Genomic DNA, 20,754 nt, shown 5'->3' with positions numbered 1-20,754 from the left:
TTAGGTGCATGGCATGTGGGATCATCCCAGACCAGGGATTGAACTCGTATCCCCTGCACTGACAGACAGATTCTTATCCACTTCACCATTCGGGAAGTCCCCAGAGTGCCATTTTTAGAAGCTGGACACAAGGTGATGAGTAGCCTGTGGAAGGCTGGATCCAGGAACTGCCTTTAAAAAAAAAAATCTATCTTCAACCTCATGTTATACATAATTGTGTTTACAAGTCTTATTTTTCCTTCCTGACTCTCTCAAAGAGACAGGAATATTCCTTTTTTGCCTTCAAATTCCCTATGGGATCAGCCTGTGGACATGGGTGCTTGTTGTCTACTTTTTTAGGGAGGAAGAGCGTATATTCTGGGGTTAGAAATGAAGCTTATTAGGTTTTTGGGGAATGGATAGGTCTTGCTGTTAGGTTTCTCTGGCTCTGGGTGCAGAGTCACTTGCAAAATGTGACCGGGCAGAGCGTGAGCAGCTCAGGCGAGCAGAGGCCTTTGCTTTCTCCTCCATCAAGCTGTCAGTTCTGTCTGGATGCCTCATGGACCCCAGCCTTGGCTTCTGTGTACTCTCTACATTTATGCTACTGGCCAAACTCTTCTGGCCTCAACCTGCTTCTCTAAACCCAGTTTCTTCCTTGTCTAAATTCATGTGACTGTTTATTCTCTCTGATGTTCACCTGGCTCAGAATCCTTGCCCTTTTACTATTCAGGCTTGTCTTGCATTCATCCATATCCCAAGTATTGAGATGCTATAATTGTGGAGACAGGGCTTCTTAGCCTCCATGCTATTGATATCGTGGGCTGGATAATTCTTTGTTGTGGGAGGCTGCCCTGTGTGCTGTCGAATGTTTAGCAGCATCCCTGGGCCTCTACCTACTAAACTGCAGTAGCAGCCTCTACCCCCAGTTATGGTAACAAAAAATATCTCCAGACTTTGCCAAGTGTCCCAGGGGCACAAAATCACATCTGGTTGAGAACCACTGACATAAGGCTACAACCAAGGGGGTTTGAGATCAGTTCGATTAATCTCCCTTATCTTATTTCACAAACAAGGCCACTGAGGCTCAGAATAGGGAAATGAATTGCCCAAGATGGCACCACAAATTGGCTATGATGGAGGCTGTAGACAAAATATTTTCTATCTTAGTCGCATGCTTTTCCTTAGCATGCTGAAATCTCCTTAGGAGACGATCAGTGAAAGGGAAAAGGCAGTGACTTTGGAGAGAGACAAACTGGGATTAGAATCTTGGTCAAGTTATTGATGGCCTTGGGTTCTGAAACACTCTGAGCTTCCATTTCCTCCCGTGGAAAAGAGGGGTGATAGATTTCCACCTCCCAGAATAGTTCTGAGGACTCAATGAGATGTTTGTGAAGCTCTAAAATCCTACTTGATATGCAGTTAGTGCTGAGCAAAGGCTGGTTCCCTCCTCCCCTGTATGTAGTGCTATAAAAATGGTGAGCATACCATTGAGGAAGAAGTTAGAGTTGTCCCCAGCAGCACCCAGAGTGCCTGTGAAAGATGAGGCTTATAGGCTGTGATTTCTGGTGGATGATATTCAAAATGCAGGTGGTGGGATTTGGTTCTATAATGGAAACAGCCAAGTAGTTTTCCAGTTTGGAAAATAACTGGCTGTGTTGAAAGCTGACTCATCTGACAGACTTGTTTTTTTTTCTCCTCCCCTTTCCTGAGGATGCTCCTCTGATGATTATATCTTATCTCTAATGTCTTTTTCTCCGCTCCCCCCACCCCAGCAGAATGTTATTATTAATATTGCAAACATGCCTAAAGGGTAAAGAAACATTTAGAGCCCAAGTTGGGCACTGTATCCTAGCCTGCTCTTGTATCAGATTAATGTAATGGTATTTTCTCTCCTGGGGCCATGGAGATTTGACTGCCATCAGGTAACCAGGGTTCTGGTGTTGGTCTGGCCAATTATAGATAACCCTAATTAGTACCTTGAAATTTTGAGTTTTCATGAGCATTTTCTTTATCCCTGTGATGGCCTGATTGTAGTAGTGCTCAATCTTGGCTGCACATTGTAATTACCTGAAAGTTCAAAACAAAACAATAAAAGAACAACAACCATGCATGCACTCAGAAAAACTGGATTTGGAGATGCATCTTGGGCATTGGTGACTTTATTTAAAGTTTCCTACGTGACTCCAGAGTGCATTTAGAGTCTAGAGTCACTGCCTAATTTGACACTAGATGTCCCATTTCTTTGATAGGAAAATGAGGCTCAGGTAGTTAATTTTCTTGTCCAAGGTTGAAAAGACCAGAGGAGAGGAAGCCAGGCATTGTGAATCCTCATTTCATCTACTGGCTTTTCCACTCCAGCACATTGCTTCTCTGCTCAAGGTGTGATCTGGAAACTTCAAGAAACAAAATTTGTTTCTGAAAATTACAAAGCAGTCTATTAGGGTCATTTGTCAGTGGCCAGACTCACACCAGGGACTTCCCAGGTGGCTCAGTGGTAAAGAATTTGCCTGCCAATGCAGGAGATGCAGGTTCCATCACTGGGTCAGGAAGATCCTCTGGAGGAGAAAATGGCAACCTGCTCCAGTATTCTTGCCTAGGAAATCCCATGGACAGAGGAACCTGGCCAGGCTACAGTCCATGGGGTTGCAAAAGAGTCGGACATGACTGAATAACTAAACAGTAGTAGCAGCAACAGGATAGGAATGGACCTCCATAGATATTTTTTCCTAGAGGGAACATTAGCATTTGGTGAGGAAGGAACTTGCTGTCTTGTCTCTTATGAGGATAAGTTGATTTTGGACACAATTTTTGTGATATTTATGCTCATTTTTGTAGGGCCTTGTTGACCTCCTCTTAACATATATCAGGGTGTTACTTAGCAGATAACCTGAACAGGGCTGCAGAGATGTGAAGATAAAGTAAGGAACATTAGAGGATATATATTTCAGCTTTCACATCAGTGGCATCGCCTCCAGGGGCTGTCTCATTCTACCATGGGGATACTTGGACCATTATGAACTCCTTCTTTAGTCCCACAACTGATCCTGGTCTTGTCCACTCAGAAGCTAGCTCCACTTCCTCTGGACAGCTGTGAGGAGACTTCTCCAGGCTGAAGCAACTATTCTGCAGGGGAGCCTGCTTTCCAGCCCCCTTACCAGCCTGCTTGCTACTCTTTAGCCTGAGTATTGATATTTTAAAAGGGCCCAAAGTGACTCTTTCTCCTCTTTTCCTTTTGGGCTAATCTTGTCTGGATTAGTGATCTCTCATGCCCCAAGAGGATAGACTGACTTTCCGAAAGCTGTGGCCCGTGTACCTTGCACCATTCCATTTTCAGTTACTTTGGTATTAAAGGAAGGCAGAGGACTATTTGTCTGTGGTTTTCCTGTTCACCCCTGATTTTCCTGTTCATATTATAACCTGGTTAACAACGAGGTGGGTAATGTAAAGCCTTTGGGTTCCTGGCAGAATCTTGGCTCTGTCACTTACAAGACTGTGAGGAGGTTGTGATATCTCTTTTAAGTCTGGGATTCCTCATTTCGTATGGGCCCCTGTCACGCTTTAGGAGATATGAAGAGTGCTTAACATAGTGAGTGCTCAGTGCATAGTAACCTATGCTCTTATAGCCGTCATGATCACTATCCCAACTATTTGATGGGAAGGTGATAGATCAGTTTTCTCCTTGTGGCAGCTGGTGCTGAGGGCTTCCTCATTCAGAAGCACCCTAGATGCTGGAGGTGACTGCGAGTGGGTCTGAACAGTGACTGAAACCTCACACAAGTCTGCTAGGTTCTTTCCCTTCCGCCAACCCTTTTAAACCGTGGTAGTCACTGCTTGAAATGCCACTCTTTAGACCTCTGGCCCCTTCTAATGTGCAGAGTTCCCTAGTAAAGAAAACACTTGAAGCTGTTCTTAATCATTGGTATTTACGTGTCAAAAAATGTCAGGTGCTTTACAGAGTCCATCTTGCTCGAGTGAAAGAATAACTTTCAGGCAAGAAGAGGGGTCTTGTGGTCTGAGGACAATTGTCTTTTTATAAGCCTGATCTAGATTTGGTTTCAGTTGTGACTCTGCACATCATAGGTATACCTGGACTCCAGCTGGGGGGATGTCTGGAAGACATTCCGTGTGAACCATCCAGTTCCCTAGAGGTGCTGTGACCACTGCAAGTTAAACCCTGCTCCTTATGCAATTGGAACCATAACCCTTGAAAACCAATACCATTCTGTCTTTTTGTTGTTGTTATCTCATTTGGGTGAATAAACCACAGTGATCTAGTTCATCTGCAATGACTTTGTTTGAAGAACTCTTCTTGAGTCAGGAGTATCGGTCACTATTGAAAATGCTTAACTTAGGCTTAACAATAAGGAAATAACATAGTTTAGTGCTCTGGCTTCAGAAATGGCACAAAAATGGAATGGACAAATATGAAAAGTAGATAATGGATCCACAGTGATTTAATTCTTGGTGATATTTTCATTTTATGCAAATACCAAAAGAAAAAAAAAAAACCTGTCTATTTGAAAGAAAAACAGGAACCAAGAAAAATATTTAGTGTTTGATCAAGCAAAAATCCTTTCACACATCTGCCAAGAGAGTTAAAACAAATAGAGATGTTAAATAAAAGGCCCAGGTACCAAAGAGCAAAATTTAATGAAAGCCAGAACTGTTAAGTATGGATTCCTGTTGAGAAAAATGTCAGTCTCCTTCAGTTTTCCCATTGCTCTATTTTTAAGAAAAGTGTAGTAAAAATACATAATACAAGTTAACTTTTTTCTTACTTTTGTTTTCCCCGTCACCCCTCTGTCAATGAAAAACATCTTCTGCTGGAGTCTTGGACCCCTGCATAGCATACACACTCATTTCTAGCGTAGCTGATCTGTTACTATCAGCTCATGTTACTGGTGAACTCAGTGGCTGAAGAGGCATCTTACCAGGCCAAAGACAAAATATTTTTGAAGCATGTTGATTGTAGAGGGTTATTTCGAACTCCTCTGAAATGCAGACTCCATAAGGGTGGGTCAGATCAGATTCTGCAGTGGTAGGCTAAGGGTTAGGGAAAATCTGGTGGGAGGACAATGGATGGGGGAGGACACCAGCTGGGCAGTATCAAAAAGTGACAGTCCTTCTCGAGGGTCCTGCTTCACATACCATGCCCACATTGACATGAGAGACTGAACGACACTTGAATTGAGAGGGCAGAGCGTTTGATTTGGGGATGGTTCTTTGCTATGGCTGATGAAAGGAGGAAGAGACATACAGCTGGTGGGGGTCCGTGGAGAGAATCCACATATGAGGCCAGTCATGCTGCAGCTACTTGGAGGCAGGCTCCAAACCCTTTAGTTAGTCCATTGCTAATGATGATCCCTAGCAGAGAAGACTGGATAGAAGGTGGGGGGTGAGGGAACAAGCCAGAATGCGGTTTTCAGTAAATGCTGATGACACATGGCACACTCTAGGCGATGGTCACGCCCCTAGGAGAGGTGCTGGAGAGAAGGAAGCTGGCTGCACCGAGAATGAGAGCTGGGATCTCCAAGAAAGCCAGGTGCCAAGGTCCCAACCAAAGTTGTAGTCAGCCTAGGCTTCTCTCCATGAACCCTGTCACTTCTCCAATCTTGTTTTAGTTTCACACTGTGGGCACAATCCAATGATTCTAGTCATTGGATTACAGCATTCTCATTCTGTCTTAGCTGGGGGAAGGTTGGCCTCTTCAAGTTACAAGTTGGGATCAGGGATCTTAAGGTCTCCCAGTGTTGTTATCAACTCACTCCATCTCCCTATCCTTCAAATCATTCAGCCTTGGGCATTTCACTTTCTAAAGATGACAGTTCATCTGACCACCTGATAAAATAACACTCATACATGGACATAAAAACTCAAGTTCTCCAGGTCACTAAAACCCTAAACTTCACACTTGGTCTCTCAGTCTTAGGACAGGGCACACTATAGAAAGTTCTATTGCTTGTGGGCTTGGATGAAGCTTCCTCTTCCAAAGTTCTTCCATCAACTTTTTTTTTCTTATTTATTTATTTTTTTTTGCATTTAGCTTGTATAACATTTCCCCCACATCAGAGGCTCCAAGGAGAAAGAGTCTACTCTACAATGGGGTTGCTGCAGAGGACTATCAAATGAAAAGTGAGAATCAGGGATGAGAGTTTTCTGGATGTCAGCTATTCCCAAGGCTCGACTTGGTTTAGGAGGCCAGTTGCCCTTCAGCCACCAGAATGCCATTGGGCTTGAGCATAGCAGAAGGACATACTCCTCCGGGCTCAGCGTGACTCTATGACAAAGCATACTGTTCCACCTAAGGCCTGTGAGATGGCTGTTACACATTCAAGGAAGCTTTATCTGAGTCTCCAGCAATAACTTCGAGTCTTCTTCTGACTGCACGTCTGCCTTTACAGCTTCTTTGCCATCCAGGGTCTGAGTTGCTTCACACATGTTTTTAACTGAATCAGTGCCTGGGCAGTGCCCTGTGTGGAGAGGCAGCCCACTCCTCTAGCAATGCCGGTCTCCATCCATGGCTTGGGGCCGAGGTGTGGAGGGGATTTGGAGAGCTCCCATGATGAATTCATTTGAAGATTGTTGTTTTCCTTTTGCTTGCTTGTCAGGTGGAATGAATCTTGAATCTCCAATCTGAAAACTAAAGTGGGATGGGTAGGGAGTTGGGAGTAAGAAGGAAAAGGAAGGGATCTAACAGAACCTGCAAACCATGGATATTAGTAAGAAAAAAAAAAAAATAGTGCACTAAGACACATGAACAACTGAATTAAAAGAAAGCAGTACAGTTTCCTCATTAGTACCCCAGTGACACAGGCTCTATGTGACGGGGTTATTCTCCCCTTATTGCCGTACAGTGTTACTTGTCATCCTCACTTAGCCAACGGAAAAGGGCAAACGAACATCAAAAAAGGAGAAGGGGCCGCAAAATGGTTTATTGATTCTTCAGGAAAGTCTGTTGAATCCTCCTCCTCGTGGTCCTGGTGGTTGGTGGCGGTTGTGTTTCGTTTTGTTGTTTTTGGCACTGAAGGGTGTGGGATGGAACTGGGGGAGCCTGGGCATACTCCCCGAGGGGGTCTCCATCTGCTCCAGTTACAATCCAGTGGCTCCCAAGGGCATCCCTGAACTGTGGCTCATGCAGGGGATCGATTGCATGGACTTGGGGAAGTCATGGCTGACTACCCGGCCGTTCTCTCCACTCCCGGCACCGCTGGCTCCTGCCCCACTGTTTCGGGGGAGCGTCGACGTCCGTATGGCTTCATTGATGGATTGCTGTGGGATCAAACAGAAACCCTTTTCAGGAGGACCGGGGGTTCTTCCCCAGGTCCTTGGCAATGACTGACAAGGAGAATGAGTCAACACTGGGCTTAAAACATCACTCCAACTCTCCTCCCTACCCAGCTTGTTTTCTAATCTATAATGCTAATCCTGACTTCCTGCGAACTCACAGAACTGTTACCTGGCTGTGGACTAGTCTGATTCCCTCTCTGGACCTCACGTTCTCTAAGTTTAATGAGATGTGCTGGATTGGGTGATCTCTAAGATCCTTCACCTTCTGTGATTCCTAAAGGTACGATGGTTCCATGGTAGTATTGATGATAATAAATGTAGCAACATGACCAAGTAGAAAAGCTCTGGAAATGGGGTTTAGGAAACTTGAGTTTTAGCCCTAATTCTGACATCAACTTGCTATGTGACTTTGTGCATTGCTATCTCTCTGAACCTTTGAAATCTCCATGTTTGTCAAAGTGTATTAGAGAGAATGGTTCTATACTGCATGAAAAAATGAGTTGAAATGTTACACAAAATTGATGATATATCATTGTTGGGTGAAAATTTAAAACTACTTATGATTACTTCTGGAAAAAAATGTCATCCTGCCTCTAGCAGTGTGTGTTAAGAGAACATAGGACTTGTTTGACTAATACGGTGTGCATAATATAATGGGAAAAAAGCCTGTGCTAAAAAAAATGAAAATGAATTCCAAAGATCATTATCTGTCATCCACTTCCCATTAGCGCATATAACCTGTACTTCTACCCTGACACATCAGATTGGTGCTACTGATTTGTGAAAGATTGTGACTTCTAGAATGTTGGAATTCTAGATGTCAAAAGAGCTCCAATGATCACCCCAGGATGAGATGAGTTCGACAAAATGATCAAGACCAGAATCTGTGATTATAATCATATCCTATTAGACAAGAGGAAGTGTTCTTTACTGAGTTCCTTTGGAGAATTAAATTTCATGACCAGAAATCCAAACCCTCTTCCTGTCCCCTCCAACTTCCTGTTAAAAGATACCCATAGAAATTTTGAGGTAGGACTTAGTTTCTTGGTGAAAATCAACACGAAAAATTGTCTATGAGTTTAGAGGTTTCTTTCTATAAGGCCAGTCTATTCATCCTTCAAGACTCAATTTGTTCCTACCTCTTTGAAGTTGTCTTAGACTGCCCCAGCACGTCCTGCCCCCCATCCTCGCCAGTTCTCATACATTATGCACTCGCTTGCAATGATTCTACTTCAGGTATGTAACTTCTGTCTTCTTTAAGAGAGCTAACTGGAGAAGGACAAGGGCTGTGTCTTCTCAATCCTTAGCTGCCTGCCAGCATGCCCAGCATGTCGTTAGAGGCCCAGTAGATATCTTTGAATATGTCTAAGAAAAGCCAAACACATAGGGCCGGTCTTAAAAAGTTGATGGCTTCCCCCTTTGCATATTGGCATGATTCTAGTGATCAGAGAAGTAAGTCAATCTCCTGTGGCCTCATGGACATAAACAGGGCAGTTTTGACCCAGTTGTTATTCTTTCTGCTACACTATGCTTTGGGAGGATCATCTTATTATTAGTAATTCTGACAGTGTTTTAAAATAGTTTTTCTTTTTAAAAAAATTCCATGATTCAGACAGATCTGCCCCATATGATGCTCCACCCACACGGGTTCTGTCTCCTCTTCAAACTCCTGGACATGGTGTATTTACATTCTGCCAGCACTGAAGAGGAAGTGTGACCTGGAGAGCATTCTTCTAAGTCAAGGTCACATCAACACCTCTGTGCTGCTCTATGGGGGAAATGTAAAAAGAAAATAGGAGGAATTCACGATGACTTGTTCTCACTTTTACATTGTTGAAAAGAACTTTTTATTTGGGTGTGGGGGCAGTGTGGAACCTTCTATGAATTGGCTTGGGATGTCTGTGTTCTATGAGTTTTCTCTGCCACACTCCTTTAATTAAAACAAAAAGTTTAAAGTTCACACAGATCACCCTGGGCTTTGTTTCTCAAAAGGTCTCACATATTTCCATAATATCCCAAAGAAGTCAGTGGTACTTGACATATTTATTTTAAAGGAGAAGGCTAATCAGTATTGGTGCCTATGAGTCTGAGGTAACTGAGCCAGGCATGTAAGCTAGAACTCTTCAAGTCATTCGGGATTGGTTTTCATGAAAGCTGAGGGGTTCTCAGAGGTCAGTGACTCCATACTGCTGTTGATGGTGGGGGTTTCCTGCTTACTGGTTTCCTTTCTAATCTCAGGAGAAGGGATGAATAGAGTCAAAATGGGAGTGGGAAGCATTGCTAAAAATGACCATTTCACTAGTTCTCAAACTTGGCTGCAGGTTCTAGGGGTTTCGGAGGAAGAAACACTGATGTCTGAGACCTGCCTCAGGGATGCTGACTGAATAGGTGTGGTGTGTGGCCTGGATGTCTAGAGTTTCAAACCCCCCACCCCCTCCGCCCCAGGTTATTCTAGTATGCAAATAAGGTGGAAACACACTGGTCTTAGTTGATTTCACTTTCTAGAGCAATTGAGGACTTGTCACTGACTTGCTTCAAGTTTCAGTTATCTGTGACCTAGGGTGAAAGTGAATGAGCCCCTGCCTGTGGGGCCTCCTCCCCCTGGTAGCTAACACGTTGGAAGCTGACGTCCTTTCTCCCCTTGCCTCTGGGAACTGTGGTTCTCCCCTGTCCATCCTTGACATGCCAGCCATTCATCAAGTTCATCTTTATAAGTAGTTGTTTCTGAAATAGATACTCAGGGAGAAAAGGGCGAGTGAAAAGTCAGCCTCAAAGTCCTGGAGTTGCTGCTTCAGAAACTCATTTATCTAACAGTGATGACACCCTAACTTTTCAGCTACTTGCTTTTCTAAGAAAAGTCTGCCCAGCCTCTGCACATCATAGAACACCCTAGTAAAAGCTCAGCCCTTGGTGATGCCTTGGAGTCAGAGGGACCACCTGCTGTGGAGGATGCACCTCCTACCCCCCAACCCCCGACCCCCAGCACCCATGCCTGATCATGTATCTCAGCTGCTCATTAATTCCAGGGAAACATGCAAAGCCTTGATGGCCATTTTCAACACAACCTGTGTTAGCACAGTCACTACAATTATGAAAAGTCAGCGCCTCTGGGGGTGGGAGCGGCTGGGAATTATTTTTTGGGGGGAATAATGTGGTAGATAATAAAGACCCTGGTTAGCCTTAATATCAGTTAAAGTTTTCTTTTCTTTCTATCAGGTTTCTGTCTGTTTTCCCAGGCAGAGGAGAGGTACAGGGTGTCTGAGAGTTTATTCAGTTTGAAGTATGTCTTGGATTTGAAGTTTTTTTTACTGTGTGACAGTTTCAATTAGGCTAAAATGTTGGTGTTGCCTGAAGTCCCTCTCTGAGCCCCCAGCTCTTCCTTGCTCTCCTTTCTCATAAGTCTTCCTGTGCCCAGTCTCCCTGGCCTTCCTCTTAAGTCTGGGCAAGAGTTCTGGTTCTTGGGTCTGTGATCCTTGTGCCTCCTTTGGTGACAACCATCATGCCCTGGTTAACTCCTCTGCCTCAAGTCTGTTCAACATCACTGTTTCAGGGAAGCCTCTTGTCCTGCCCCTGACCCCATTCCCTGATCAGGACTTGACTGCTGTGAGCACTTTTCTTCAAACACTCATTGAACATATATTACTTATTTTTGTCATTTGCTTATTTGCTTATTTTCTGTCTGCCAATTAAATTAACATTTTCTTATTTTAAGCCAATTAACATTTGCTTATTTTCTGTCTGCCAATTAAACTCAGTTTCCTGAGAGCAGAAACTGTGTCTGGCTTGCTCCTAACTGGATCCTTAGGGCTGAGTGATGCCTAGCAGGCAGTGGTGCTCCATATGTCTTTGTGGAAGGACTGCCTGCAGGGCGCCTTCCCACCGTCCCTGTGACACTTGCTTTGTGTCCTGCTCACATGACATCAAAGGGGAAGCGGTCTCAGTAATGCACAAGCCAAGATCACGTCCCATGGATGGCCTACACAACTAGATCAGAAAAACCTAAGGAGAAGGACTGCATCTTATTTATCTGTGCACTGTGGATGGCGTTTGGATGGGACTAGTAGGTGATAGAAATTATCTGTTGCCCTGAGGTTGGGGTGGAGAGAGAAATTGATGACGAGTGACTTGGCTGGTACCAAGAACCCAGGCTTTGCAGAAGCCAAGTTGGAGATCTCATTCCTGTTCCACCAGCTCGGAGTTTGTTGGAAAAACTACTTAACTTCTCTAACCCCCTATTTCTTCATCTGTAGAACTGCAAGCACAGGGTTAATGAAAATGTATAATAAGTACTTTGAACAGGGAAGTTACTAAAAAGGTATTTTTCCTTTTTTCCTCCCTTTCTTCTTTCTTTCTCCTTTCCTGCACCCTCTTCTTCTCTTTCCTCTCTTTTTCATGCAGGGCGGGGAAGGGGAAGAGCTCCTTAAATACTGTTGAGAAATAGGAGGCTGATTGTGAACTAGGTTTAGGGGCTGAAGGTCTTAAGAGTTGGCCACATACTGTAGTTAAGGGAAGAGACAAGAGGGAAGGTTCTTGCCAAAGGCCTTGAACACTGCCAATGCAGTCCTCTGTGTGAAGGTGGAGGCTGCACTTTTGAAAAGAGCTAATCTGCCTTTGGAGCAGGCAAAGTACACAATGATAAAGAGAACTGCAAAGCAGCAAAGTCTGAGAGGCCAGCAGAATGTGTTCACTTATCTCCTTTGGATAAGAGAGGGGTTGATGGAGCTCTGAAAATTAAGGACTGGGTTGACTCTTAAGGCCCATAAAGGCATCTTTTCTGTAGGTAGAAGATTAAAAATTCTATTAGGAGTCTCATTGTGTTGGGCAGAAGTCATGCCAACCGGTGGAATTAACTATAGAAGGTTGTGATGGAACAGCTTGCATTAATGATTCTAAGAGATCCTGATGTTGGCTCCTGAGAAATTTGATATCTTCCTTAGAAAGGGAAGGGAGAGAATGTCTCCCAGAAGTTATGGTATGACTCAGTTGACTTTCTTAAGAATTCTTGTCTTTACTTGCATGCTGTGACTTCAGTGGTGAAGGTCAATGTTATACAGGCTTAAGAGGATCTTTGTTGTTAGCCACCCTGGTACCACCACCTGGTACTGACCATGATTAGTAGGATATGGTCATCCCATAGGAAGGGCTGGAAGTCCAGTCCTGCTTGGGCATGTCTGGTCTCATCAGATCTCATCATGGGGCCAAAAGCACATCAGGTGATATGTGTGCTTCCTGGCTGGGTGGTTCTGATGGTTGTGTTTGCTTCACCTAACAGCAGTTCCTTCCATTGCCTCACCCTGTCCTCTAGGAGATTTTCTTTGGATACAATCCCACATTAATCTAACTAACGCTTACCCTATGTGTGTGGGATGTCCAAAGAGAAATCAGATACAGCTTCTTACCTTAGGAAACTCACAATCTCTATGGCTTAAAAAACCCTAGGACATGTAAGTAGAGGCTATGAAATGAAAGTCTTAAGGAGGCTGTAGCTGGCCACTAAGAATATAATTCTAGTTAATAATATAATTCTAGTAATTATTATTTACTTAGGGCTTACTATGGCCCAGGCATTTTGCAGAGCCTTTATACCCACTTTTTCATATAATCCACAACAATTTTTATAAGGTGTATATTGGGTTGGCCAAAGGTTTGTTTAGGTTTTCCATACGATGTTACTGAAAAACCCAAATGAACTTTTTGGCCAGCCCAATGCTACCACTAGCCCCATTTTATGAGAAGGAGGATCAGAGAACTATTGAAACTTGTTCAGGATGACTCAGTTAATGTGCAGAGCAGGCAAGATTTGTGCTCAGATATTCAGTCTCCAGAGCCTTGCTGTACTGTGTTTGAGGGAAGTTCCCTCAGTGAGCACCAGGCCAGTCCTGGGAGCCTGGTTTTGGTTATGGCCCATGGGGGAGATTGTGGGGGGCTGTAAAAGTTGTGCTCACCTAGGTCTTCTCCTTTTCCACTTACTGCCTCTGAAGTAACCTTTATGCACTTTTGAAGGGTAAGATAAGAGAGTCTTTAGGCTTATGTTTTGAATAGGGTAGGCAAAGACAGCCCTTCAGGTTCTAGGAGACCTTGTTGTGTCCAGCCAAGCTCCTTGGAGGTCTACATTGGATTTAGAATCTGAGGTCCATACTTTTGCTGTGCTTTGTCCTTTCTGAGAGGACCTGAACTTGGATGAACTGGTCAAGGGTGGGATGGAGGTGGTCCTAGGTCCCTGACCAAGTACTATCACACTACCATCCCTTAATTACTCCATGTGTATATCTTGGGAAGTTGACTTTGGGGTTTTTCTAGTGGTTCAGATGGTAAAGAATCTGCCTGCAATGCAGGAGACCTGGGTTCAATCCTGAGTCGGGAAGATCCCCTGGAGAGGAGAATGTTTTCCCACTCTAGTATTCTTGCCTGGACAGAGGAGCCTGGAAGGCTATAGTGCATGGGGTTGCAAAGAGTTGGATGCAACTGAGCGACTAATTATGGGACAGAAGACAGAGAGAGGCATTGGCTTGCATCAAGGCACATGGGTGGGTACACATGGAAAGCATGAGGTGGGTGGCTGGAGTATGGAGCATGTAAGGAGAGCAGATTGCCTGGGGAGGGGAAAGTAGGCTAGAACTATGATGTGGCAATGTTGAATGCCAGGACAGAAGGCCCTCCGCTCTCAACTCCCACTCCCTGTGTACAGAACTCAGTACAGAGTTTCCAAACAGGGGAAGCAAATGTCCAGCAATGTCTTCTCCAAGAGGGACCTGGAGGTATATGTAGGGTGGGTGCCTAAGGCAGGAAAAGGGTTGGTAGGAGGCTATGGCTGTGATCCAACAGTGGGTATGCTGAGTCTGGGAGCGATTGCATGTTGAAAAAAGGGCTTCTTAGGGCACATTCTGGGAGAGAAGATTCTATCAGTGAGTCCTGTTAGTCCACTCAAGTCAAAATAACAGCCTAGGGTACATTGCTCAGAATGACTGTGCTTCTTGCCACTTCTGTTGGTTTGAATTCCACTTGTCCTTCCTCTTAATTTCTGGTTCTTCCTGGAAGCCTTCTCTATTTTTCTCCCTCCTATATATCCCTATAGGTCTTCCTATCTATGCCATAGTTTGGGTCCCTGAGTAGATTTTCTTTGTTAAAAATGCTGAAGGTTACAGATAGTATCATAGTCCTCTCTGCCCCCTCATGATGTCTTGCTTATAGTGTTGCTCACATGAATAACATTTCCTTGCCAAAATATTTTCTTTTTGAAGCTAAATGATGACAAGTGAGGGGCCTTGATGGTCATTTAGTCCAGACTCCCATTGGATACTTTGAATCTATACATTTGTCAAGAATTATTCAGCCTCTACATGTTTGCCTCTAGTGATGGGCTATGTGTTACTTACTGACACAATCCATCCCATTTTGGGATAGCTCTGAAAGAAAAGTAGATCTCACTGTGTTCACATCTGTTCTCTGTAACTTTTAGTCATTAGTTCTTGTTGTATACTTTGGGACTCCATGAAACTGATCTGTTTTCTTTCACTCCCAAGAATTCGTCATGTTTTTATGGGCAGCTCTCATAACTTCTATATTTCTTCTCTTTTTGAGTTAGCTGCCTTCACTATATTTGATGTGGTTTGGGGTCATTAGTTAATGTGCTTACCTCTCTGCCAAAGTCCATCTTACTGTATGATGGCCAAGAATAGACCTACCTCACCCGGCATGGCAAGATCATCCACCTTGCAGAGGGAAGATGCCCCCTCTGCTGTTTTGGAGCTACGCTGCATTTAGCATGACCTCAGAGAGTCACTGCCAAGAGTGACCATGAGGCAGTCACTCTTGCCTCTCACTGCCTTGAGTGTGCACTCAACCCCTAACTTTTCATCTCACCCCCCATCACTGGCTGATGCATCTGTTTTCTCAGGCCTTGTGTTTACCCTGACACATGCCAACATCTTCCTTCCTCTCTCACCGCTGCCTCTTTCCCTGCCACCTTCCTCATAACCTAGCTCTCTGTCATCCCCTGCCTCGAACTGACCGCCACCTCCCATCACTCCCCACCCTTTCTAGCAAAAGGGAAACCCAGCTGTATCACAGAACAGGTTAGGCAAAAGGTCTGGGAAGACAATGCCACCTTCATCCGCTTGGATTCGCTACGCGATTTGTAGCAGAACTCAATTAAGGCAACCAGCATCGCGAGTCCAAGTCCTCCGATCAGGATGTAGAACACGCCGGCCACATTGCTGAGGCTGAGAGCACTGGTCTTGTCCTAGGAAGAGGAGGAGGGAGAGGGGAGGGGGAAGAGTCCAGTGAGCCAGGGGGCTAGAGACTAACCAAGCAGCAGCATTTTAACACACATACACTCAACCCCATCACCCTCTTTAACATTCATAATAGTTGGAAAGGCTTTGTATATATTGACAGAGTGTTCAACATTCCCCAGGAAAAAAATGTGTGCCTGTGTTTATGCATGTGTGTGTGTGTGTGTGTGTGTGTGTGAGACAATTCTCTGAGCATCCCTGATTATATTTAGTTGATAATTAGATTTCCCATCCTCCCCAGTGCCTGTTTTAGGGTGGGGGATGCCACAAGAAGTCGGGGCAGTTTCCACCAAGATCTGCACCCCTGAGCTTACCCCATTCTTTCAGGAAACTGTGTCCCTTCCTTTTCAGCCGAATTCCTGCCCCCTACCCCCTCAGTTGCTCAGCAACACACTGGCCTTGCTTATTGTTTATGCCTGTGAGCATTTTTCTGTGAGTTGGTACTTAAAGTGAACTTTCTCCTAGATGTGCATTTGATTTCAATTTAATAAGACAGTTATTGTATGTATAATAAAGATCAACCAATGTATACCTTTAACTTACTGTGCTGAGTCCCAGTGAAGGGAAAAAGAAAACTGGGGGGCTTGGAATAGAAAAAAGGCACTGAGGTAGAAAAATGGCTCCATTAAACCCTAATAATTATGCTTAATTGGAGTCATTTTTCTCGTGGAGGTGCTTGCTGAAAAACTCCATAGGCAGATTCAGATAGCTGAATTTAGAAATCTCTGTTGCCTGGGCTAAAAGATCTTGTACTAGTTCTGAATGGGCAGGATCAGGGAGCAGGGTGCTTAATTCCTAGGGTCCTGGGGACAAGCGTCCATGTCCAGTAGGAAGTGGATAGAGCTCATTTCATGGAGCCTGAGAAACAACATCAGTTTGTGAGACCATCCCTGAGTTCTGTCACTTCCAATGGGATTCATGAGTTGGGGACTGAGGGACAGCATCCTCCCAGTTGGTGAAAACAACCAAACAAAACTTCTGGTTATGGAGGGAGGTAATGACTTGGGGAGATTGACTGTGTAGCTCAGTCATGTCCAACTCTTTGCAGCCCCATGGACTGTCGCCCACCAGGCTCATTTGTCCATGGGATTCTCCAGGCAAGAATACTGGAGTGGTGTGCCATTCCCTTCTCCTGGGGATCTTCCCAACCTAGGGATTCAATTTGGGACTTGTGCATTGCGGCAGATTCTTTACCATTTGAGGCACCAGGGAAGCTGACTTGGGGAGAGGGGGATCAATTAAATTCTTGACTCAGGAAAGAAAACATCTTTAGATCTTGGAAGCATACTCATCCCCAGATGCCATGGTGGCTTGAACATCTTGGTTGATATTGTTTGCTCAGGTTCAGATTTCTCATTGAATTAAAATGAAATGCATGCCTCCTCTGGCACTGGTGCACAGCTGTGGTTGGTCGGTGGCACTAGGTAGGATAAAGCTTTTATAGGATAAAGCTTTTATATCTCTCTGTGTGTTCTTTTTCAGGTGGGGATGTTGGTGAGTCACACAGAGATGAGCTGTCATGCCCTAGGGACTGCTCTGAATCTGGGTATGTGGAAAGGGGTCAGCAATTGACCAAGTCAGTGGCCTCTGCCCCAGTTCTACTTGGTGCATTGTACAGGATTCAGCTCGGCTGGGCTTGGGGACCACAGCTGGCAAATAGCAGCCTCCCTTCTCTCCCCAGAAGCCGCCTTGGCTGGCAGAACTGTTGGATTATCTAAAGCATATTTCTCTGGTGGCTTCCTGTATTGCTAAAACAGATGGTTCTTGAATATGGTTACACTTGGCAAGGTGTAGCCTGGCTTTGGAAGTGGTGGAAATGATTATTGAGAGGGGTAGAATTTCTCCTGCTCTGGTATCGTGGCCTGACAAGGGAAATATGCAAAAATGTGTTTGGGGCTTGGTTCAAGAGTTGGCTGAACAAGTAAATTCTCACTTGGCTTGGTTTTTCAGAATGCTCAAAATGTCTGCCTGTTTGGTGTTTGTGAGTTCTGTAGTTCCCCTGGGAAGTAAGTCTTTAGAGTTTTTGGAGGACTTATGATTTATAGAAGTTCCTATAAAACTCTCCTGTGTGGGCAGGTCTGGGGTGTGGCAGGGAGGCACATTACTATATTATCAGCTCACAGCTTGGAAGAGAGTGATTGACAATGAAGCTCAGACGGAGTGGATGGGGAACTGGACTGGGGGGAGGTGGTAGACAAGAAGGCTAGGAGGAAAGGCCTGAGTGCTATTGACTTCACCAGCTGATCAGCCTTTCAGCAGCTGAAGTACATCTTGCCTCCTGGTTACCAAGGCTGTTTTTGTTTCCTTCTTTATAGTCTTTTCAAGTTCACTTTGGTTGTAGATTATCTTCAAGGATAAGGGAGTGGTGGGCACCTTTTTTTGTTACTATCTTCAAAAAAAATCATAAAAAGCCATCTTTCTCCCTGACTGTAGAAGGTGGACTGTCCATTTGTGATACATCATGGAAGGAAGTAGGGTCAGATCTTCATATAGAAATGGGAATAGGAGGCATAGTCTGTGTATCTCCAGAAGGAGGAAGGTCCAGTGACTGAGTCTTTATATCTGGAGGTAGAGAGCATCCTTTACTTCTGAGGGAGGTCTCTGGTCCATGGGGATGGCAGTCTGTGTTGGTGAGGGGACATATGCCATACAAAGCAAACCAAGAGGGCAGTCAGATGGTATGGGCACTGCCACCTCTAGCAGGACACAGTGCTATGGATCCTTCTTTATGTTGACACAGTCCTGGGAAGACCTCTGGAATCAAGGGAGCACCTGAGTCACCAGCAGTATCAGAAAGAAAACTTAGATGAAGCATTACCATCTAAATTTGGCACAGTGTGATAGGGTGTATAATGAAGGGCTGGTGGGTGTTGGTGTCTTCTTGGCTCATGTAGTTGAGGAGTTTACATTTAGGCAAGGTTTCTAATTTCCCTTGGGTGCGCCACTGACTTTTTGATAGCACCAAATTTAGTTCTTTCGAGGAGACCCAAGCCATAATCTTCCATCAAGTTGCCTTTACCGACTTTCTTTGACTTCTGTTGGAATATGATGAGGTATCCTGGGGCAGAAACAAAGCTTCCAGTTATTTAAGGATCAGAACTGTGATTCCTCTGTCTCCACGTCAGAGGGGACTTTCTAACGCCTTTGTGCACAAACAGCCATGTTCACGTTTCATGAGCAAGCTACACGCTTCCCAACTTGGACTGGGGAGAGGGAAGGACAGAACCTGAGTCTCCCGAGCGCCCCTCTGGGAGACCCCATTCTCCCCACGTCCCTTAGCAGCTGCACTTCCCAGAGCCAGGCAGCTTGCTGGTGGGAGTGAAGAACTCACAACTTGTCTTCCAACAGGAGCAAGGAGAGTGACAGTACCAGGAAGAATGACAGGCGAAAAGAAAAACAAAAATTCCATCTTTCAGAGTTGTTGGGCTTGTTGTTATGGTGATGAGCTCCCCCCTTCATCTGTTCCCCTTAACCTATTGTCTTGATTTGCTGCCTTCCCCATGTGCAAGTGATATTTTCTTCTTTTCCATATTTTTCCTTGCTCTTCCCACATATTGGGGGACTGTCCCACACGCCCTCTGTGTTTCTGAGCCAACATCCCACCCAGGAACATGAAGATGTCGTGATTCTTCATGAGGAGGGTTGAACCAGGTCTGAGGCAGAGAGACTTGATGCTTTTTAATGGCATAAGTAGAAAGTTCTAAGGAGAAGCCAAGGCTTTGGCCATAAGACTAGTTCCTCCCATGGATACTGGGATGCCCATTACATGAAGTCGACTAAATTTGGACCAAGCTTCAGTTTCTGCAGATGCTCCCATTCCTTCTATCTTCCTGCTGTGAGTTTGAACTCCTCTGAAGTAAAGGCTGTAGCTTTTGCTCTCCTCCGCCTTCCACAGATTTTCTGATGTGGGTACAAATGGAGTGTTAGGGGTGCCTGCAATCCATCCCAGACTGGATCTGTAACCTGACTTTGCCTTTCGTGTCCATGAGGATAGTCCAGCCCTTCTTCCAACTGTTAGCCTTTCTGCTGTAGTAGGCTTTCTCTTGTGCTTTTCCAAAACTTATGTTTTTGGCTTAGGAGCCATTTTCCTGAGCAGTTGATTATTTCCTGGGAATGGAGACTGAGTGGTTGGCTAGCTTCACTCACAAGCTGGAACCAAAGTGGGGGAGTTATGAAAGGTGGATTTGATTGAATTAAAGGAAGACCTTTCAAATGCATGGAGCCCCCTGCTATGGTGAATGGTGAGTTCCTCAAACATGGGTGCATTCAGGAGGTAGCTGATGAGGTCATCTAAGGGATTCCAGCACTGGACAGTTAGACCAAGTGACCTTTGATGTTCATCCCAACCCCCAGAGATGCGAGGCATCTAAGGAGTTCCTCAAGGCCTGGTGGGATCATGTTTTTTATTGATAAGTTCTCCCTAGAGACTAACCTCTTTAAGGGATGCAAAAAAAGAACTCATGTTAATTGGCAGCGTCTGCTGTTCCATTTCCAATCTAGGCCAGTTCCCTAGCCTGCGTATTTTCCCCAAGAGCGACACAGGATGAGAATTGGCCCATTGTGCTAATAATTGGCAAGGCAAATGCTGTGAAAGTGAGGGCTGTGGGGGCGGCTCTTCTCAGCAGCGTGTGCTCAGGGACCGGCTGCTGTACAATGCACCGCAGAACATCCTGACTCGAAACCAGATTGCAGCAGAGAACTCAAGGAGTTTGTGTGGGTTGTGGAGGGGAACCTGAGTGCTGGTGGAGGCCTCTTCCAGAGTGGGAGGAATTTTCCAAGACATAGGCACCCATCGGAGGGTCAAGGGGGCGTCCACATAGGGGGCCTTTAACTGTGAGCTGTCTGCGTGGACTATGCATCGGAGAGCTGGGCTCTTGTGTGGCAGAGGAAACTCAAGCCTGCTGTCCCCAGAGCTGCTTCTGGCTCATGGCCCCGGAGACAGCGTTTGAAAGGAAAAATCTTTGTGTCTGTCTAGTCCCTTCTCCTGGGGCAGTGATGGGAGCATGGCTTAGGGTCACTAGGTCATTGATGTAAGTTGGATGTGTCATCTTGGAGCACACATAACTCCCAGGAGATGGACCCTGAAGTCACCTGTTCTCTCTAGGTCATTGCCTGTGCAGTCTTACAGGACCGGCAGCCCTGTCCCTCTAGGATGCTTGGCTGGATCCCAGAGTCTCTATGGTTTGGGGGAGAT

The 20,754-nt window shown here is 45.1% G+C and overlaps 1 protein-coding gene across 7 annotated transcripts in view; it reads right to left on the bottom strand.

Annotated features, from left to right (window-relative positions):
- Positions 1-6,026: 6,026 nt before the first annotated feature.
- The window catches only part of GRIA1 (glutamate ionotropic receptor AMPA type subunit 1), a 365,851-nt gene continuing 351,123 nt past the window's right edge, over positions 6,027-20,754 (bottom strand). For 4 of the 7 annotated variants that reach the window (XM_055559484.1, XM_055559480.1, XM_055559490.1 and 1 more), the window contains 2 exons: positions 15,374-15,508; positions 6,027-7,269 (listed from right to left, as the gene is read on the bottom strand). In XM_055559484.1, coding sequence (XP_055415459.1) covers positions 7,069-7,269; positions 15,374-15,508 — 336 coding nt within the window. In that variant the 3' untranslated portion in view covers positions 6,027-7,068. Of the gene's footprint in view, positions 7,270-9,236; positions 9,261-13,436; positions 13,442-13,793; positions 15,509-20,754 lie in introns of those variants that run through there. The other 3 variants (XM_055559519.1, XM_055559525.1, XM_055559508.1) reach the window with 2 other exon arrangements.

The sequence above is a fragment of the Bubalus kerabau genome, chromosome 1, assembly GCF_029407905.1.
Source record: "Bubalus kerabau isolate K-KA32 ecotype Philippines breed swamp buffalo chromosome 1, PCC_UOA_SB_1v2, whole genome shotgun sequence".
Lineage (NCBI taxonomy): Eukaryota > Metazoa > Chordata > Mammalia > Artiodactyla > Bovidae > Bubalus > Bubalus kerabau.
The sequence above is the reverse complement of the archived record's forward strand: the minus strand, read 5'-3'. Positions and strand labels throughout refer to the sequence as shown.